This window comes from Mastigoproctus giganteus, chromosome 11, assembly GCF_048544385.1.
Source record: "Mastigoproctus giganteus isolate SK-2022 chromosome 11, ASM4854438v1, whole genome shotgun sequence".
In the NCBI taxonomy this organism is placed as follows: domain Eukaryota; kingdom Metazoa; phylum Arthropoda; class Arachnida; order Uropygi; family Thelyphonidae; genus Mastigoproctus; species Mastigoproctus giganteus.
This window is the reverse complement of record NC_143585.1, coordinates 41791476-41815051: the sequence shown is the minus strand read 5'-3', so window position 1 is coordinate 41815051 and position 23576 is coordinate 41791476. Positions and strand designations below refer to the sequence as shown.

The window sequence follows — 23576 nt, the reverse complement described above, 5'->3', positions numbered from 1 at the left end:
AGTCACATGCTGAGTAATAATTCATGCTATAAATAATTTATTAAAATTCTTACGTATAGTTTTTATACTTCAATGACTTTTAAAAAGCTATTCTAAAATGCGCTTTTTCTGTGAAACTTTTTATACGAGGGGCGAGGGTTTGAATCGTAACTTGAGTATGAAGGATAGCGATGCAGAGTTAAAAATTTCTGTACTTAATATGCGGTACTTCAAATAGTAACCCACCAAGGTTCATGCAGTTTAAATAAAATCTTTTTTAATTACTGGTCCTGAAGTCAACAAATTTGGCCGAATGAGGAAAGATAGACAAGATCAATCACCGTGCAGTCATCCAATATTTATGGAGAAAAAGGGACTAATACCAAAGGCAGTTCATGAGGATATGGCTATAACACTGGGTGGGGGAGGATGCCCCCTTGGTATTTCACAGTTAAGAAGTGGACGGCAGAATTTAAACGAGGGAGGGAGATCCTGGAAGATGTCCAGGCTGTGGAAAACTTGCAATATCCATGACTCCAAAAGGTGTTGACAGTTTGCATGATTGGGTGATGAGCAATCGACGAGTGACAGTTCGGTACATTGTCAGCGTCTTGAGCATTTCATCTGAATGTGTGTACCACATAACAAAGTTCTCTCTACGAAAAATGTGTCAGCATGATTGATCCCAAAGTTGTCGACAGCAGATGAAAAATGCAAGAGTCCTCAAGCGAAATTGGCATCGTTTACAAGCAGATCCAGCAAATTTCCTTGCACAGTTTATGACCATGGATGAGACGTGAGCAAATCACGTTCAGCCACAGATGAAGGAACAGTATAAACAGTGGACACACAGCTCTTTCCCCCCCCCCCACCTCCAAAGAAAATCCAAGTCGATTCCTTCTGCTGGTGATGGCATCGGTATTTGATTGGCATCGAAAAAGCAGATCTTTTGAGGCTTTTTGTGAAAATATCAAAAACAAACGTAGAGGAAAACTTAACAAATGATTGTTGTTCGACCAGGACAATGCGCCTGCTCACAAGTCTGTCATTGCCTTGGCTGCACTGCAGGAGTGCGGTTTGAAATTTTGGACCATCACTCGTATTTATCAGATCTAGCACCACCGGGCTTTCACCTATTTCTTAATTTGAAAAAGTACTTGGCTGGCATCCATTTTCCCACCGACAGTGACGTCAATGCTGCGTGGTAGCATTCCTGGAAGCACAAGAGAAAACTTTGTTCGCAGCTGGAATCAATTGCGGCATGGCATTGCGGCATCGCTGGCAAAAGCGTAATGACTCCAAAGGGGGCTCTGTTGAAAAGTAACATGTTACTAGATACCTCAAATAAATCCTTCATGCTCAGGCCATGAATTTTTCAAACGCCCCTCACACTTATAAGAAAAACGCTATCCTCAAGAACACCACACGGAATTTCTAGCGGATAATCTAGAAAAAGAACCTGTTTTCATACGTGCTGCCTCGTGAAATTCAAGGATGTCCAACGCTAACAAACAAATAACTTAAACAAGAAGATAACACGAGTAAATGACGGGGGATGTCGACCCTCGGTCATTGAGTCCTGTTATAAGACATTATTCAAAGATTTAAATTTAAAATTTTAAATTAGCCAATTCTTAAAAGGGGTGACAAATCCTTCTCTTTCAATTATCATCCTATTGCACTTACCCGATCTCTTTCTAAAGTAATGGAGAACTTCATCAAACGCCAACTCTTACACTGCCTTGAAACCTTCCATCTGATCAACGATAGCCAATGTGGATTCCATCAGTATCATTCTACAGGTGATATCTTGGCTTATGTTATCCATCTTCGGACAAATTCTGCAGAAACGTTCAGAGACATCTCAAGCAGCTGGTCTCCATTTTTCAAAGTATTTTTGTCATGTTCCGCATAAAGATCTTTACAAACTCTCTTTCAAGTTTTGCAGTTGTCTGTCTGGGGACCCAGTGCGTGCTATAGTAGATGGGTCTCTGATGCTGGAGTTCTGCGAAATTATGTTCTTAAATTAAACTCGTCCACTCTTTTCCTCCCGTATATCAATGACCTTTAGTTGGTTGTAAATCAGTGAACACTATGCGGAGTTTTGCTTGTAAACGCACACCACATTCTAACTTCCAGTTCGACAAAACCATGCTCTGAATAAACAACTATAATTTCTCAAATATTGACCACTATTTCCTTAAATTCCAATCTCCAGATAATTCTCGATGGATGGAGAGGAAAGTTAAAGCCCAGTTGTCTTAGTTCTCGCAAAAAATAGTCTGCTGTTCCCATGCTCATCTTCGGTAAGGTTCACATCTCCAAACAAGGTCATATATTTTTACTGAGAATAAATATGACCTAACTAATTTTTAGCATAAGAAATATTGTTTTCTCAGCATCGAAACATTCTTAAATATATTGCTTCATCTGCTTTTAAATAACTAACTTTTCTTTTGCTCTATATTTTTCTTTTACACCCCATATGGGAACACTATCTTGAAATAGAGTTCCCATATGGGGTGTTGAATTTCGTAAAATTAATCAAACCAAACCAGTCCGAACAGGGTACTATCTTCTATATTTCCAACCTTCAACCCATAAGTGGTTCTAAAATACTAGTAGTATTTTAGTTTCTATATTTTTCGTGTTTACGCTCTATCATCCAGATGAACCCTCTAACCAGATTGTGTGCCTGACAAGTTGAGAACGAGGAATGCTCCTGGTATCCCTGAATGTTTTGGCCCTTAAATAAAATGAATAAATACATCCAATGATCATACCTTTTCACCCTTTTCCAACCATTTTCTTATTTGAGAATCCCTTTCGGTCAGTCAGTATTCGTTTGTTTTGCTGAGCCCTATATTAGATGCATCATTCTAGATGAATGTCTTCTTTTGATTTTTAGCTGGCGAGGTATTTGTTGTCCTGGTCATGCAGTATGTTCTTCGAACCGGATTTATAGTCTTGCTGGTTTTGACCCTGCAGTAGCCACTTATTGAAGTTCCTAGCTACTGTCTGCATCGAACTTCTCTATTGGATGCTCTCCCTGCACGTGTACCCATGATCAGACCTGTCACGAGGTCTCGTAATGTTGCTTGCTTATCACATGGTATATATTAATAATTTAACTCTTCTTATAGGCTTGAATATTACGTTACTCCAAGTCAAAGGCGATTTCATTTGCTTTCGATGGGAACCATGCCGATATCAGAATGCTGGCTGCAGCAATAAATTTATGGAGAATGCAACTGGATTGCGTTACAAGTCACTAAACGCGCTAACCACACAGAAGAGTCTCATAAACAAGAAAAAGGGAACATCAACTGTAAGCGATTTCTTTGTGGTATATTTACAAAGGAATTCCCAAACTATGACACACGAGAATATGTAAGTAATCGGCATCGATATCTGTAAAAGAAAACCCTTCATAGCGAGGATAAACTGCAGGAGCGATTCCGGGCAGCGAGACATTAGCGATATTGAAAGTACGGCCAAGTATTTTAAGAAAAACTGTCAATCCTACATGGTGGCTGCAGGATAGGAGGCTTAGGGTTGTGATTAATGGTTACTCTTCAGATTGGACTAAGGTGTGAAGCGTTGTCTCCCAACGATCTCTACTGGGATCGCTGTTGTTTTTGATTTTCTTAAACGATATCCACGAAAGGACAGGGCATGATATTAAAATATGCATATTGGCAAAACCGAAAAAGGTATATACTTGTATCTAGACACCTTAGAGAATTGTTGATCGAGATGAATAAGACTCTAAGAAATGAAAATAAAATGAACTTATCTCTTAATGATTATAAATTAATTCATTTAGACTGGATTGTAGGAAGTTTCTTTTAGCCAGCGAGTTTTAATTACTGGAACAAGTTGCTTTTGTGGTTATTTGAGGCTGACAGCTTGGGGAAATTCAAAGTTTAGCTGGTGTCAACGTGAGGAGAGAATCATCGCATAGGTAGTTTATTTATTTCTTCCTTAAAAATAAACATATAAATAATTATCAGTTTATTTTTTGGCTTGTGCAGCAAAAGCCCTTGGCTTCCTTCCACTATGTACGCTGCCCTACCATTAATATCCGGACACTCCTCCATGGATGGGGAAACAGGTCCTATGCATGCAACACGTCACAGAACCTGAAAACTGGCTTTCGAACAGAACAATTGCGAAAGTGGGCATGCAGGATGACACGTTCAACAGAATTACCTCAACAGTTCAACAGAATTGATCACCTCAACAAATGCTAGATGCTAATTAACATGGTGTAAGGAGCGCGAATTCTGGCCTGTAGAGCTTTGGAAAATAGTTCTATGGACAGACGAGTCGAGGTTCGCACTCTAACAGTCTGATGGCCATTCCTGGGTGTGGTCAATGCCAGAGGAACAGTTCCTTCCTGATTGTATCCTCCTAACAATGAAATTTGGTAGAGGCAGTGTTATGGTATGGGGCTCCTTTTATGGTTTGGCTTGGGCCCATTAATCCTTATCGACAAAACCATGAATGCTGTGCAATACCAGGACATTTGGACAATTATACACTTCCAACATTATGGCAATACTTCGGGGAAGGTTCGTACCTGTATTAGCAAGACAACGAGCCATGCCATACTGCTCGGGTCGTAACAGAGTGGTTTGAGGACATGGGTGTGGAAAAGTTGGATTGGCCAGCCCAGAGTTTTGATCTGAATCCTATCGAGCATCTTTGGGATGTATTGGATCGTTGGGTACGTGCACGTCGAGATCGTCTAAAGAACAAGGCCGAACTGTTGGCTGCGTTAAAGGACGAGGGGAGGAATATATCACCTGACATTTGTAAAAAGCTGGTTGGACGTATGTCGCGAAGATTGAAGGATGTCATAAAAGCAAAAGGTTTCAGCACAAAATATTAAATGACGCAATAAAAGCTCTTATTTTGTCTAAAGGCATGTGTCCTGATATTAATGGTAGGACAGTGTGTATGGCTAATACAAAAACAGGTTAAAGCGAACGGATTATTTGTTTGAAGGCATGTTGGCCAATGGTGATATTAAACCATTAGATCAACTTCAATAAAGTTATTTGAGACGAATTATGGGATATAAAATGAGAAAACCGTCATATTATTTTTGTATATGAGTGTGCATTTATACTTTAATTAAACTGGCAGCTACATTTAAGAGTCTACGTCCTGCACATTCAGATTCAGGATTTTCGCTAAGAAGCTGTTGAGTTAGTGCAAAACACCGCACTGAACAACTGTTGACAATTATTCTGGCTACGCTATCAGTGGCAAAACTACCATCCTGTCAGGTTTGCTATCAAGGGAAAAGGAACAAAGTCGGTGTGGAATGCAACAGAGGGTATGGTATGATTTTTAAAGGGTCTCCAGGCGAGTTCCAATATGCCAGAAGAATTCGTTTGAAACAAACTCCAAGGAAGAACAGAAATCCCACAAAAATTTAAAAAGGCTAAATAACTAATTAAGCTCAATAAAGGCAAATAAAATTTTATAATCATTTTTCATAACTCGAGAGATGAATCCCCTTAATTCGTACCTCAAGTTATAAAAACTTTGACACCACGTTTTAAAAACAGAACTTTTGAGTGCTATTCCTAAGAGTAATTTTAATGTGTGCATTATAAATGCTAAAAGTTTTCTGAAAGTATGTAAACTTTAAAGTAACGGATCAAAAGCTTTGTAAGCGAACGATAAGATGGTAATTACTCTGTTTTCAGAAAATTTAAACCAACATGCACGAAGGTCTATATCTACTTAAGTTAGAAAAAAAAATAAGATAACGCCTTTCTTGTCTCACATGCTAATCTTTTGGTTTAAAGATGGAAATTACTCTAAAAGAGGAAAAAGAAAAGTCCCTCGAATAAACGCGTGATGGTTCTAACAAGCGCCATCTAGTGACAATAAACAAAATTAAATAACCAACATTAACACGTCCCAGCTGTGAAATAAATATTAGTCAAGACGATTTCGTCTGAAATCGTTTATAATTATGCGCTATTACAACATTTACCTGCCCTTTAATGCGTGGCAGACAGAGGCAATCCTTAAGGCCCTCGAAATAAGTCTAATCTTTGTGTAATGTAATCAAAATTTTCTGAAGCATGTTATCACACGCGCTCGAGTGGTGATAGCTTAGTTTTCCATCAAGTTATGGTTCCCGTCATGTTAGGTTCCTTCATAAAGCAGTCTGTGACGTGATTAATGATGGCTCTTAGGACAGAAGGCCCTCGCTCAGAATTCTACAAGTGTGCTAATATCTAATTTCGGGAGGAAGTAATTTTCCGCTCGTTATAGTCCGGATTAAATATGTCAGCTGAAATACGACACACAAACCCGTTACTGAGTCAACTGTCGTTTAACTACTGGAGAATGTGAACTGTGAAAGTGTGGAAGTTCAAATTTCCTGCGGAAGAACATAAGTGCTCGTGCATTACGTGGGATAATATCATCATCCGAAACGTGCATAATTGAATTCTGCCTTCGGAGAGAATGAATATGAGACGACCAGAATCTGCATACATCTTACCATTCGTCTCATCTCTTTCTAGCCATTCTTTGTGATTTTTCTGTTCGTTAGAAAACCCCACAAAGAAATCCTAAGTAATATTCTATCTCATTTTGAAATATATTTTTGTTTTAAATAATTGGAGAATATTGTCTTTCGTAGTAGGCAGTCGCTTGATTTTGTTAATTTTTAGAATTATTAAGCAGGTGGATGGTTTTATTGAACCATATTTCTGGAGGCTACCCGAAATGGACGTTATTACAGGACTTTTTCATTGATGCATGGCCCTCGTGGGTAGAACAGTTGGCATAATCAGCATCCTCTCCACACCACGTGGGAGAAGATCTCAGTTCGAATTTTTATGGTTTTTTTTCACAACTTGGCTGAGTTAGTCAGTTTCAGGCAAGAGTAGCGTGGTCTTTTACACCCTGTGGGGAGAACGGTGATCCTAGCAACTGTGCTATCCACAAGGGCATGATAACGATTAAAAACTAAAAGCTGGAAACTTAGCCATTGCTAATAGCCATTACTAATACTAACCCCTCCTTAAGGGTGCTTTACTGCATGGTCGATTGCCATTCCACTAAAAACTAATTGAGAAACTAAAAACAAAAAAGAAAAGTCTAAAACTCGAAAAGAGTTTACGGATCCCGGTAGCTAAATAGATGGAGAGATTATCCAATTTAAATATTGTGTTTATAATATTAATTCGCCTTCTCTGAGCAGTTTCAGTTCCGAGTCAAGATGGCACACCCCCGATATTAAAAACAGCTCGTTACAGACTGAGTTCTGGACTCAACGCCCAAACACAAACCATAATCCGCAAATTAACAGAGCAGATATTGTTTTAATCACAAATTCAGATATAAAATGAAGGATTTGAGATCACCGGTTAAAACGGTTCCAAGCGATTGAAAATGTCTTCAAGATTTTATTCACCAACCGGAAAATCAGCGAGTTGCAGCAGATGGCAGCATAATCGCAAAATTTTAATCAGGGCAGAATTATCAAAACTCAAAAGGGTTGATAGAAGTGCACAATTTGGTTCAACCAGCAGCAATTTTCTACCGTTTTTATGCGTAAATTCTGAACACGGCTAAAAAAGACACCTACAGAAAATTCTACAGACAAAAGTCATTGAGGGCGCAGTGCAGTTGGTTCGAGAAAGTTTTACGCGAAGTCCCACATGTCAAGGTCAATAATACGTGTTACTTCATCACCATCTGAGAACGAAACCATACAAGCTACAGCTCTATACAGAAGCTGTCGATCGACAACAAAACCAAGAGAATCGAAATTTCTTGATAAATTTTCCACCACGATTATAGCTTTATGATTACGCTGACATATACTGCAGCGCGCACACTTTTTCTTTGATGAATAAAACCTGGAAAATATCATCTATGACCTGGAAGTGGCGTTTTTGGTTTGTATCATATTCGCGCAATAATTTAATTTTTTCAAGATATTTGTGCGTTCTGAATGACATAAATGTTCATACAATGATATCCTATTTTGGATCGTTCGAACTATGGAAATCGATAGAAACAAATCCAGCAGGGAAAGATCTAAAGTATACGTAGCACCTGATGAAACACTAACTTCCTTTTCTGCCAAAAATCGCTGGTCGGATGAATGGACAAGGGTCTACTTTTTCGACACTCATCTGATAACACCTATGTGAAATTTAAGAACCGAATTTTTCCGATACGATCAACATTCTCAATGTTTTATGATAAGGAAAGGCAGAAGTATTCAAAGAAACTACTAATGCGTTGGCTACCTTTGGCTACGCAAAGACTTTTTCTCCACATGACGTCCAACTAACATTCCCTTCTGAAACTCTGTCAACAATTTTCCTCGGCATACACGTTTCAAATGAATTCCAAGCTAACTGCTGATCACCTTTATAGATGAAAATATAATCGCATATTTTACAGTTGCAATTTCCTGCAACTAAAGGGGTGTTGCGTAACTTTGTTAAGATAGGAAACTTTCTTTTTTGAAGTAGTCTTCAAGGGATTTAGCGAAGTGGAATTCATTGATTACTTTTAGTGCGAACATCTCAGTAACTCAAGACCAGTCAGAATGCCATAGAAAAGGTCACAGAAAGAAATGTAGACATTTATTTTACCGTTAAGAGGTTTGTTTACCCAACCAACGTCGCTCTCGTATGAAGAGAAAACACATTCAAGTAGAAGAGGCCCTCCAGTTTGAATTGCCTATATTTATTTAAATATTTAACTTTAATTAATTTGGTGTCAAAGAATAAAACTACGGTGGGTATAAAATTAATTAAGTAGTTGCGAAATCAAGTGGCATATCGTCCTCAGCTGCTTGTGGTTTGTGTGGAATACTACAAACACAAAAGGGAATATAATGGGCAGAAATTTTTCATTTCAAAATTCCCTTACATCGTGATGTTTTCCAAACAAGTCAGTACATTAATGAACTTCAAGAAACTGTTATTAATTATGTCAAGAACGTAATTCTGTGGCTAAGAGTTCTGATCTTAAGATGGTTCGTTGGTTACGTATAAATTTTAATAAATTTAAATGATTTGCATTCAGCAAATTACAAATCTTGATCAAATGCACATGCCTTTTGCAGAACTTGCGTAATTAATAAAATGTATCGTAATTACAACTGCTAATAATGGCACACAGTATCTCGATCTTTCATTAAATAATTTAGATTGATATCTACCTCTGATTATACTAATTCCATTGCCTCAAATTATCCTGCTTAGACCAAACTACGTAAAGTTTATTTTCTCACTATGACGTCACCACTTTAAATTATTACCACTCCTTTATAACTCATATTTACGCTTTCTTAATTAGGAAAATTCTCCTAAATCCTTCGACATTTGTCATATTTTACAATTTTCTGCTAGATGTCCCTGCCATCAGGTATTTTTATCTCCCAGTGGATATTCTACTGATTGTTATTTATGACTCTAGTTTTATCAGCCTAAATTTGGAATTTTGTTCATCATCTACAGTGTTAAATGATCGGCACAAACACAGCCACCATGTGTTTACAGAAGGGATAAAGTTCGATCGGCCATTTCGGTACTTATTCAGTGTTAATGGTGTTAGGAAAAGCATGGACACTGATATGATTAATAGCTGAGTAAACGCCTAGCATTTTCTCAAAAATGGATGAATGCATGGCAAATTTATATCAGACTAGTTATGTAAGTACACACCTGGAGTATAAATTGGTGTTGCTAACAACATTATCCGTTCCAGACTAAGATACGATAAGTTTTTGATTAATAACTTTGCTGTCCGACATCTTAATCCAGTTAGGAATTTGCTAATTTACTCTCTAAATATGTTCCTTCAACTGATTCAAAACGAAGAGAAGACTAGAGATTTATATTCCGATAAAAGCAATTGATTCTCTCTTATCTATCCTGCAGTATTCGAATATGCCAAAATAAATGAACGTATAAACAAGTTGCTTATTGAGCGAGAACTCACCTTAGGATCGATATGCCTCAATTATAAGCAATCGTTAAAGGCGCTTGTAGTCCCAGCTGATCGAACACAGTACTAAACTCCACAGTTTTATTGCCAATTAATTTGAAGTATTCATTCATTAAGTGTGAAAGCAGAACAAGGGGCAGTGGCTGGATGGGTATAGAGGAAACAGAGATAAAGGTAGCGGAACAATTTATAGAGAAAATGCTGCAAGCGCCAGTTGAAAGGTGTAATAAAGACTGCCTAGCTGACGCTTATAGCGGTCGTATCATTTGGAGAATGATGTGACTGCGATATTTCTTTGATGCATCTCGTGCACCTAATTTCTTGGAATTCATGTCAGAAGCACGAAGTGCCAGAAACAACTATAAATATGCTCCTGGCTTTCGAGCAGACAGTAGTATGACTGCGAATGCAAGATGCTGCTACCGACGGAGTTAGTATTAGCATTTAGCATTAGTTGAGGCATGTGATGCAAAAAGCAAGCTTCTACAGCATCAGCCAAAAAAAAAAAAAAAAAAAAAAACTTCTCATTTATCACATCCGGGCACTCCAATTTTTGTCTAGTTCAGCCTTAAATTTATTTAAGCTATCAACTTCCACAACGACAGATGAAAGTCTGTTCCAGCAATCAACTACAAGCTGGCTGGTTAAAGGCAAACTTCCGCACATCTATTCTACAACTATCCTCCCTCAATTTGAAACTATGCCCCCCCCCCAGGTTCTAATCTGACAGCAAGCGTAAGAATCCCATCAGCATTGAGTCTGCTCAAGCCATTCAAGGTCTCATTCACCTCAATCAGATCACCTCGCAGGTGCTTAGTCTCTAGATGCTGCAACTTGCAGGAATTAAGCCTCTCATCGTAAGAGAACCCTTTGTTCTTCTCATCAATCTTGTTGCCCTTCTCTGTACTCGTTCTAGCAACTCTACATCCTTCCTAAAATGAGGCCTCCAGATCTGTACGCAGTACTCAAGGTGTGGCCTGACCATTTCCTTATACAAAGGGACAATCACCTCCCTGTCCCTGCTCGCAAAATTCCTGTATATCATTGACAAAACCCCATGTCCTACTCTATCAGCCTGTCTGCACTGCTCGGAAAACTTCATATCTGGCTGCACAATAAATCCCAGGTCTTTTTCATTCTCTACTACTCCGGAGTGTAGTACCACACAGTTGGTACGTTCCTCTGGGGTTACTGCTACCTATATGCAGTATTTTGCATTTGTCAATGTTGAAGTTCAGTTGCCACTTCTCAGTCCATCTGCCTAACTTTTCTAGATGCTGTTGCACTAGCATACTGTGGGGGGTGGAATTAGAGGATGATTGTTTATATATTTATTTATTCTATTGTTCTTATTTTTATTTATTTTTTTGTTTTGTTTTGTTCCCTATTATGTGTTTGTCCACTTTATTCTTATTTCCCCCACTTACGCATCTGACTTTACTTCCTAGGAAAATTCCAGATTCAAGGGAACTTCTCAATTAATTATAATTCCCTTCGGAAAGGCTGAGTGTTCAGGAATAACAACTCACAAATTAACAAACAACAAAGTTTATTTACATATATATATATATACAACATAATATCCAATTGAATAAAAAAACATGTAATATGCATACAAGGTTAAGTCAAGGATACCTTGCATATATTATTCTTATATTAACCATCAATATGCTATTTTCATCATTATAATCATTATAATCTGTGTTTCATCATTATAATCTGTGTTCTCGCCATTCTGTTACAATACACTGAAGACCAATCTTAACTTTCCTAAAGTCTATATTTGTTATTAGTCTTTCAGTTAGATCAACAATTCTTCATCAATACAAACACTATATTCAATTATCTATCCTTAGAACATTCAAATATTCTCACATAAAATTTACTATATTCAATTATCTATTTTTTAGAACATTCCAAGATTCTCACTATAAACTTTATTATCCTTCTAACATATTATAATCATTTGAACAACAATTTAATCTATTACTTATCTTTCGTTTCTCTCATTTGAACAACAGTCTTTTTTTTTTATTAAACTCTGTTAGTATATATATAATTTACTTAAGAGATAATTTATCTATCAAGTTACTTCTAGTGCTATCTCTGTTTTTCATTAATTAATCACTATACTGTTTCACCAACAGTCCTTGTCAACTTACAGTACTTAATAATATCTCACCTACTTCTATCTTTTTTCTTTCCTTTGCTTTCCGGGGCGGTTTCAAACTTCCATTTTTTTTTTTTTTTTTGCCTCACTGAGGATCTCCTTCATCTGCTACACCTGGTTTTGCTACAGGTAGTTTTTAGGAACTCTTTGCTGCACTGGGACTGGCGTTCTTTCTCCACCTTATTAAAACCTATCACAAGGAAAACTCATAGGGCATCTCACACTAACTCCTTCTCCTCTCCACTTTATTAAAACTTATCACAAGGAAAAACTGATAGGGTGCTACCCTCGTTTTACCGCTCCACCTATTAAGAACTCTTTCAAGAAGAAAACTTCCCCAGGGCGCTACCCTTCTCTTTTCCCACCACGTCCAGACACTCGACTGTTAACTTTTACATATTTCCTACTACAACAGAACCCTCAACTGTCCATGTTACTAACTCATTTTACTTATCTCGACGAAAATCTCGACTGCTGTGTCCGCTGACTATTTCATTTTCCCTATCACCAACAAAACTCAACTTAGAATCCCACTAACCCATTTTCATAAAACCCACATAAACTCAACTGTGGTTTCTCCTACTCATCTTCGCAACACTCCCAAATTCTCAACTCTGTGTCTTCTAACTCATTTCCATAAACACCCACATGAATCTCAACTCGGGGTATGACTCTGTTTTTTCCTGTTCACTCACTTTTTTGTTCATCTCCTTTTCTGTACCGCCTACATATGTCAAAAACGCCCTAGTTTTCAGTTATCCAATCTTACTCATTTTATCAACTTCCACTCTCTTCTTATTCGCTAATTTTTATCTTTCTCACGCTGTTTCCTTATTGCCCGATCTAACTTCTTATTTTAAGAAATTTGTAAAATTTCTCAGGCTGTCAGTACCTTTGAAGTCAGCCGCTTATAGTTATACTGTAGCAGACTAATTTCCCACGATCTATAAAACTTGCCATCACTGTCGACCAGAGCCAGACTTCCATCTAATTCCCAGCATTGTTCCGTATTTTACTGTCCAGGTGTCTTCAGGTGTCACTGATTAAAGAAATGTCCCGACGGTAGCATGGTCCTTCGCGCCATTGTTTTCCAGAGTTAACACCTTCTACTAATAACAGTTGCAACCAGTTTCCATTGTTTTGGATGCTCCTGTGCGCTGGGAACCGAAGTACACCCATTCCTTGCCATTAGCCTTTGTCAAGCTTAACGCTGATCTTCATAAACGTTGTCTAATTTAATCCTTGCCAGTGATCTTAGTAATATTCTTAACTTGTAATGTTCCGCTCCCCCATATTGCTTTATTATAAGTTTTACTTTAAATAAATCTCCCTCTTCCACAAAATATTATATTTGTAAGATTTTACATCTTACAATACTGTCTTTACTGTCATTAACAACCCTACCAACCTTTGTATCATCTGCACACTTGGACATTAAGCCTGATATACCTTCATCGATATAATTAATAAATACACAAAACAAAAATGGGCCAGCACCGAACCCTGGGGCACTCCACCGATAACATTAGTAAAAGTAGAGCAGTGTCCATTTATTACAACTCAACCGCGTGTGCAAATACACTTTTTAATTAACCACTTCGCTATGTTTTAGAGCTTTAGCATGTGTAATGAAGGATAACTGAACGTACAAGTGAAATGCTGTAGAATATAAAACTTATAATTAAAAACAAAGACTTTTTTTGAAAGCCTGACAGATGTCAACTAGTTTTAATTAATAGTCAAAAATTAATTGATTTATCAAGATTTTCATTACGATAATTTGAAATAACAAGTAATAATAATCATGTTTAAAGAGTACTGTGCACTTTTAATTTACCCTGTGTTTCTTCATTTTTTAAAAATTCTAAATTTTTGTTGCATCACACGTGTTTTATGTATTAAGGGTCATCATGTTTTTTTTCCCCTCTTCATTTTCACCGCAGTTATCTTTGTGACCTCCGGCTTTCATGAAGAATAAACGAATGAAAATTTCTAATTCAATTAATCCTGCTTTTGTATAAACTTAGTGTGCTAGCAAAAACTTCGTTTCGAATTGTCTAGCTGGTGCAGAACTTTGGCGCAGAGCCCTATAATTTAAGCGTCCGTTTTTTTACCCCAATAAGCAGTTATTTCCGTCAGTAAAGTAATAAACATTAATTTTGTTTTCTATGCCTTAAGAAATAAAGGCCATTAGACTAAGTGCAAAGTGCTAAGCCATAAAAGTTATCTAATTGGCCTTTTTTTATATCTTTTCAGCTTACAAGGGATTGCCTGTTCCCTCTAAAGAGATTGATGAGGTGATGGAACCAGTAGATAACGTCAATTTAACGGCATACGTGGAAGAAGGTGGCCGGAATGTAACGCCGACCATCAACGACACGGAGCGTCTTTTGTTTGAACTCTTGCAACAGTTTGTGAACAATCGTGCGATTGACGACAATGCCCTAATTGCACTTCTACTAACTTACGTCCTGCTAATCCTAACCGGAGCAACCGGAAACGGTATGGTGTGCATGGCTGTAGCCCGAAAGCCTCAGATGAGGACAGCAAGAAATGTGTTCATTATCAACCTCGCAATTTCGGACTTAATTCTTTGTCTATTTACGATGCCATTTTCTTTAGTAGAAATAGTCCTTAAATTTTGGCCTCTTGGAATACTCACCTGTAAATTGTCCGCTGGACTTCAAGCCACGAGTATTTTCGTGTCCACCATCAGCATAACAGCCATTGCACTTGATCGCTATAAGGTGATCTTGTATCCCACTCAAGAAAACTGTGGACCGTTGAGGGCTGTATTAACTCTAACTTCGATCTGGGTGTTCGCTTTGGTGCTATCCACTCCCCTTTTTCTCTTTCGTACTGTTGATCATCACCAACTAAATCTGCCTTGGTTGGAATCTGTTGATTATTGTCTGGAGAGGTGGCCTTTAGAACACGGTCGAGGATTTTACTCGGTCTTTTCAATGCTGTTCCAGTATGTCCTACCAATAGTCATTGTCAGCGTATCATACGCCAGGATTTGCCGTAAGCTGAGGTACCGTGTGATCACCAAAGGGACAAAGTTACAAGAGAAACACGAAAGAGACAAGAGAAGAATGCAGAAAACCAATAGTCTGCTAATATCGATTGCCTTGATATTTGGTATGAGCTGGCTGCCTCTTAACATCTTTAATATCATTTCCGACTTCTATTATCCCTTCGAAAATGACTCAGTCTTCCGGGTCGTCTTTGCTTGCTGCCATATGGCGGGGATGAGTTCGGCGTGTTCCAATCCACTTCTGTATGGGTGGTTGAACGAAAATTTCCGTAAGGAGTTCAAAGAAATATTCGCCACTTGTTGCCGAAGTTTTCCATCGTTGAACAAAAAACACGCTGTGAATGAAAGAACGGAATCATTTGTCCTTTATACGAAAGGCCACGTCACGGTAACGCCCCCTATTAATGGAGAAAACGGCAAGTCTAAAGTTTGTCAACAAAACTGAAGAATCGATGAACTCCTTTGAAAACCAAGTGTTTGAACACTCGCACCATTCACGACAGCTTTGTGATACGGTCACCTCATGACCGATGCGTAACTCAAAATGTAGTATTTTTCCTCGAAGGGGAGTAATTTCTATCGAAATAAATGAATTATTTTCTCTCTGGAATGACGCACCTATTAGAAGTCTATTATAATAGAAAAGATAAACTCATAATAGCTAAATAGAGTGCGATACCGGCTCTCACAGTGGATATTTATAGACTCTTACTCAATACTCTGTTTACAGATTCATGCCATTTAATTGCTGTTATTACATATTCTATCCTAACTGTGGCACCATGATCATTGCAGTGGTTCGTCATTTGGATATAAAAAATATTGTGAAAATACCTTCATAGATTTGCATGTAGCTACACAAACTCTAATCAAATGGGTCTTTACGTTCCTATTTATTATGTATTTGATGTAGATATTATATGAACTTTAATTATAATAAATCTTAAATTGTAATTGGCCAATTAATCAAGACCGAAAGAGTAAACTTCCGTTATGGGCTATTTATGACGTACATTACCTCTTAATTTGGTTATACTGTATAACAGTCATAATTAATAATAATTGGATGAGAGAAAACTGGAGAATAATGGTAAGCAATCTACCTGTAAAACGACGCGCTTAAAATAAAAATTGAGGTTCACATTTCTAAGAACTCAATTAATGAACTGAACTAGAAAGTAAAGACACTAGAAATTTATTTATACAAGGACAGTTTAAGGAAGGCTGACAGTGACGATCGAGACTATTGTAACTTCTCCTCATTAAATTTCCTACTGACATACACGCTTTTGCTTGTCACAACATAGTTCGACCTCTTTTGTCTTCTTTACCTGATATACAGTATTTATTTGTACCTGCCAGTTTCATTGTCTGCCATTCATACATTGCTTTATACTGCATATGTTCTCCTTCTTGCGATGCACAAATGTTGCCTGATTGATTGAATAAACTCATTTCTCTCTCTTGGAGAGTCAAGTTTTTCATTCCCAAATGTCCAACTATAGAATGCATGCAATTATAATTATATAGCATAACGATTTATAACAGTAATCTAATGATTTGTACAGCACCTCTTTATAAGATCAGAGTTCTGACTATGCCGTTTTTTTATTTACTGATATCCATTCTTTGTCAGAAAGGGGAACCCACTTCACCCATTAGCCCAAAACGTTTAAGACAGAACTGCTTCTGGCATGTTATGGAAAAAGTGGTGAGAACAGTACATTGAATTTAGATTCAGATTCAGAGCAGTACTAGCCTTGAATTAATAAAAATTATTTTATACAAGTCATTGTCCAGTGTGTTTTCAACCTTTATTCGTTGATTTAATATCATATAACTGTTATAAGCCATATTATTAATATAGAAACACTATCCGCTAATTCAGAAACTACTCGAACTTTTTATAATTATGTTTTGAACAATTAGATATACATAAAGTTGATCCTATAAGATGTTAGGTGTATTTGCAAAAGCAACAAAGGTTGTAAAGCATCAGTATATCGTGTTTTAATTCCATGTATACTTCGGTTGGTTTGCTGGACGAAACATCCTACATCTTGGGAGAAACCCACGCAAATCCTGAGGCCAACTAACAGCCACGTTGTGAAAAAAGTCCATGAAAGTTCTTTGTTGCACCGATGGGATTTGAACTAAGGCCTTTGGTACTACTCGCAAGGATCGGTCCTTTTAGAGAGAGAGCTGGTAAATAAACAGAAAGAAAGAAAACAGTGGTAAAATACATTGAAACATAGATTTATAGAAAAGATACTTAGCCAAACGCTAGAGATATACTAACCGACCTTGTGATTCTGAAATACTTCAATGATTACCATTCATCTGTATTCATGACACATCCTACTCACGTTATTACCATTCGTTGAGACTTGAGGCGCACAAATCTAGAAGATAAACAGGAATAGTATAAAAATAAAACAATCGCACGCTGATAAAGAACCCGAGTTCCTGTCGTTAACTGAGAATACTCAATGATTTCTATAAGATTTTTCTTGCTTTCAGATCACCAGTGTCTAACAATTCACTCATTATTACAAAGAACTGATAGTTATTTACAGACAAAATTTCAATGATGTTCATAAATGCTTTCGCCCTTACAAAATACGTAATGAAACTAGAGTCCTAAAATAGTTTCCAACAGCTGATACAAACTATTTCTTCATAGATCAATTTCTAATTTTGCCCATCTTTATTATTAAGAATTATGTTTAGAATTTATCGTTTCATTTATATGCATATTGTTTATATTTACATACATATTAATAGTCTCCAATATTCGCTCGATAGCAACGTCACCTACAGTACAAACTGCTGAAGCATTCACAAATTGCCTATTCATGATAACAAGAAATACCCGACAAACAAAATTCTTTCCATGTTTCTCATCAAATCATTATACTTGCAGGTTGCTTATACATCTTTAAGAGCTTTTCCTTCGTCGTAGCTATTGTAAAATGTTCATGAATTTTTAGAAAAATAGTCACAGATATGGTGTAAATAAGACACAAAAAGTTTGAAACACACCTTTAAAAATAATTAATGGATTAATTACATTTTATTATGACAATAGAAAGTATTAATTTTTATTTCGACATAAAACTTTACAATGTATTTATATTAAAAGTTGAATTTGGTGTGTTATGGTATTAAAAATTATAATTAATAAAATAATATAATATTTATATGTTTTATTTAACGTTTTTATGACCTTCAAAAATTTATACGAAATTAAAAAAGATAAAATTACATATAAGTCATAAATTACATATATTTTATATTTTAATTTGAGATTTTTGCGTACGCCAGGGGGCGTATGCAAAATAGATGACGAATATGATGACGCAAAGTAAAATTAAATTAAATAAATATATTAATTTTCTATTTATACTGACGTTTACTTGAGGGTTTAAAATATATGTTAAAAGTATTGATTTTTTAAGAAAAGAAAATATGTAATCTGTAGATTCTAGAGCAATTTCGCATTATGTATATAAAATTACTATATTTGGTTAATAATATCACTTTATTATTGAAAAGATTGATGTTACTCGAATTCAGAAAGTAGAAATAACAATTATTGTATCAATATTAAGCACATTAAATAATACAATAACAATATAAGATTAATTATATAACATATTTGAAGAAATGACGCGTAGCAAAAATAATAAAATGAATTCTGTGATTTGATTAGCTATTGTAGACAGTAAATGAAGTAAAATAATTGCACGCTGTTTAGGAAATATTACTTCTACGTACATTCCTTAAATACCACTAATTTATGAGCTATTAGTATGATCACTTAGTTAATTACTTACTCATATACTGTAAGTAAATATCATGCACAAAATTAATCACATATACTTATTTCTCTCCATTAACGAGAATCGATTTAAATCTTAACGCCAAAACATACGACTTCACCAGTGATTTACATCCAATAAGTTTAATCTTCTATTTTTGGACGATGAACAGAAAACTGAGATCAAAGAAAATTTTGGTATAATTTATTACAACTTAAATTACTTCATTATACTTAAATTATATTCTTATACTTAAATTATATTCTTAAATTACTTCATTATACTCAAATTATCACTTTAAATGTATGGTAAATGAATAAATAAGTAAGTACATCTGTCTATACATATTTTAATTTTAAATTATTGTATTTTTTTTTTATATTGAAGATCTTAAAGTTAACATTCAAACAAACCTTCCATAGATACAGGAACAGATATATGGCTTCTTAATACTTAATACATATATATGTAAAAGCCTTGGAATATTTTGTCCACATGTTTTTTTGTCAGCATATATTAAATTTTCGCTAAGTATTGCAATGGTCATAGCACTCATAACAGAGCAAACTCCTCTACAAAGAGTTTCCTAGGTATTGCACTATCTAAAAATTGTTTTTACGTACAGTAGTGCAATATTTTAAGGTGATATTTTAAATATTTTGATTAACAATTATTGTATCAATATTTTAAATATTTTGATTAGGCTAATCTCACATTTATTTTAAATAAATGTGGGATTAGCCTGTGGAAGTTGTTATTTGTTTAAAATTAGTGCAATACCTCGGTAAATAGAGGTATATCATATACGAATATGCTCTCTTATAAGTATCAACACAATTACAATAGTTGCTGTAGTTTAAAATGTGCTGGCCAAAAACACAGTGGACAAAATTGTCCAGTAGTTTTTACACATATATTTCCATAAAAATTTTGTAGATATTGAAATTATCTAAGAGAAAAAAACTGTTTCATTAATAAATGCCTATTCTGTGTACATCTGCCTATTTCACTATTTTTATAATATATGTAAAATTGTAAGTGATTTATTTGTAAAACTTAATTTTATTTATGTCTGAGAAAGAAAGCTCATGCCGGTAATTTTTTTATGATTTTTATTCGCATTTATCACGAATGAACTACGTCCTGTATGTTTGGCTAATAGAATTATTTTATTACTCAGTTGTTGACTATTTATGAATATTTTAAAGTTGCCACAATTGCTGCATAAAGCGTAATGTGTTTTATTCATGTAGTTGGTGTTGTCATTTATGAATTTTTAATAAAATATATACTTTTAAATTTAATAATTGGTAATTTTTTTGTTTTGTTGGTACAAAAGACAAAATACAGATTCGTGGATGAAATCCTACGGATATTTTATTTATATAATTATTATTATTTTAACTAACACTAAAACACACCCATTTATTTCTTTTTTGTAATAAACCATGAAAGGTGTGTAACGTTGTGTTGAAAAATGAAACATTTGTATATTTTGTATCATTTAATTTAAATAAAATATCTATGCGCTTATAAATGGATTCTTACTTGAAAGAATATAATTTCACTGATTATGGGAATTACATGACAATATTAACTTGTCTGTTAAAGGGACATTCTACATTCAAATGCTACAAACAGTCTTAACAAAATTTGTGATCCTACCATGTACTATTCAAGTGACTGACTGTCAAGGGACTGGACGAAATGCAGGGCTGGCGTTCGTTTTAATTAGTTCTGTTATTAATTCTGTCTCTTACTAAGTAACTCTAATGAATGCAGCTTATTTAGTAAATGTTTACCTGTTGAAAGCAGTTCGCCTGATTAATCGGGCCATGGCATTTCAAATATAATTTCTCTCGTATAGCGCTCTGTTTTAAATTTATCCAAAATTATACAAAATCAATTCACAATTTAATTCGGATAGTCCGAAGAAAGTAATGCACCTACTCTTTCAAATATTACTACTAAAAACACTCGTTGAATATAATGTTTTTATTGCGTTTTAGATTTATTTCAAAGGGACGATTTAAATTCCTTTGTGTAGCCCAACAGAATAAGTATTAGTATATTAACTTCGCACCAAGAAGGGAATTGGGGGAAGGAGGAAAGAGAGAAATAAACTGAAAGTGATGTCAGCTATTCTTTCAAAAGTTTTAAAGAACAGCTGATGAATAAAAACTGGGTATAAATTCCACAATAACCTACACCAAAACTAAACAAAATAAATATTTGGGCAAATTAAAGACGAAATGTTAAAATAAAACTGATTAAAACATTCTCGATATTATATTATACAGTATTAAGCATACACGGGCCAAAAAAAAAAATAAAAAAAAAAATACGACCATTATTCAGTATTGAATTGGGCCGCCTTTGTTTCCAGTAACAGCAAGTGTGCAGCTCAGCATCTTGAAGTTGTTTCAATGCGTTTTCTGCCTGGCCATTTTGAGGTGGTCTTTGAAGGTTAGTCTGTCATCCCACTTCAACCTCAAATCGGTGTGAGAGTTTACGTTTAATCAATGACGGTCCCGTTCATTTTTAGTGTAATTTCATTCTTTGTCTTCCTTTTTGTGAAGGTCATCTGCGCTGCTTTCTGAGGGTTCAACTTTAGTCCGAGACATCGTAGATAATCCTGAAGTTCAACCAGGACGTTCTGTGTTTTGGAGGCGACTGCATCTACTTTTGCTGGATCATCTAATGTGACGAACATATCGAGATCGTCAGCATATGAGAGGAAGTTTGGGTTTTTCGCAAAGAAGGGCTCCAAAGCAGTGGCAAAGAACCATGAGGAAAGAACTCCTCCTTGTGAGATGCCGACAGAGGTCTTGATGGTGCTCTCCAATATATTGTTACATTTGATAAAATTTTTCCTGTTGTTAAGAAGTTGGTTTAGAATAACAAGTAGATTGCCTCCGATTCTGAAGTAATGTTTCAAATTTTCAGCAGCTCTCTTGTGCAAAGTGTGTCAAAAGCTGCTTCTATATCCAGGAATACAATTTCGAGTTGTTTCTTAGTATTTAAGGCTTTTTGGATTGCCCATCTGGTCATTAAAAAGATTTGACAGTGTGGACCTTCTAGGAATAACAGTATTGAGATGTTGTGGTCGTCCATTGAAACAGTGTTCGAGTAAGACGTGCTGAATCGATTTTTCAAAGACTTTCAGCAGCCCCCAGGATATAGAGATTGCTCTGTGGCCTTTTAGGACATTCCGTTTGTTAGTTTTCGGTACTGGTCTGTCTGCTATGATTCCCCCTTGGGGTAAATCCCCTTCCCCACTCCCCCTGTTTCCATCGCTAGTGTCCATCTGTCTGCCCTGTCCTGTTTCCATCTATCCGCCATGTCCTGTTTCCATCTGTCTGCCATGATTTCTCCTTCGGGCCAATTCCTCTTCTCCGTAGCCCACTCGTATTTAACCACACACACTGATACAGCTTTCTTCACTATTTCCCTACTTACTCTTTTAAAACGTTTTTTTTTTTTTTTTTTAACTTGGTCTCCATCAGGAAGCACAGAACAATCTGCGGATGCCAGGCAGTGTATGATGCGCAGCCTAGCTCATCTCCTAACGGTGGCAGCGGGCAACGCAGGGTCCCACTAGGGGCACTGCTGCCAAGCAGCAGAGACACAGAACAGAACAGAACATAACACTACTTACACAAACCAGACATTACACTTTTCTCGCTTTTACAGAGGTTCTGTACTCCTTCACAAAGTACCATGGCGCAGATGTGTGAAACCATGGGTGGCGCTTTCCACAAAGTACGATGCCCTCCACATTCATCTAATCTCAATCCTACTGATAATGTGTGGGATATGCTGGACAGAGCTATTCGACAACGAAATCCTTTTCCTTCAACTTTGCCATAGCTGCACGATATTTTTCTGGACGAATGGTTAGAGTTAGATCAAAATGCACTAAAACATCTTATAGAATCCATGCCGCGGCACACACTTGCTGTTATTCAAAACAAAGGCGGTTCGATCCGATACTGAATATAGCTCGTATTTTTTTGGCCAGTGTGTGTCTATTTATTAATCTTTTAAAAAATTATTTATATCTCCTGCAATTTTTATGATACGGTTCAACCTAGTTTACGAAACTTTGTAAGACCTTCCTAAGCAGAGCATTATTATCCATTAATGTTTCGTGCAATGTTTTGATAATAAACTTATAGGTGACATTTTCTGTCTTATTTGTCTTAAATAGATTTGTTTTTACGAAATAAATTTCAATTTAAAAAGACTTTCAAATATTGAGTCGCACGTTTGCTGTTATGCAGATGATGTTTCAGCCATCTGGAAATTAATTAACTGATTAAATTCATATCTTATTCATTGAAGTATGAACTCACCATCCCACAAATTTCTGCTGCTGCTGCACCAACGCATTCAAACGACTTGAGAAACATTCTTTTTTTTTCCTTTGATCACACCAAGGTGGTCATTTAATTTTCTAAAGTGAAAGAGTCTTCCAATTTAAGAAGCGATCTTTACAAATGTAATTAGCAAGATTCTCTTTAGATGCTAAACTATAATGGGGTATTACAAAAAAGGATAATATTAT

At 36.0% G+C, this 23576-nt stretch overlaps 1 protein-coding gene across 1 annotated transcript in view; it reads left to right on the top strand.

The window, feature by feature from the left end:
- The window catches only part of LOC150077947 (neuropeptide F receptor-like), a 134642-nt gene extending 118774 nt beyond the window's left edge, over window positions 1-15868 (top strand). Inside the window, exon 2 of the mRNA XM_090384882.1 lies at window positions 14408-15868. Within this exon, the coding sequence (XP_090241008.1) occupies window positions 14408-15633 (1226 nt within the window). The 3' untranslated portion in view covers window positions 15634-15868. The remainder of the gene's footprint in view (window positions 1-14407) is intronic.
- Window positions 15869-23576: the final 7708 nt, after the last annotated feature.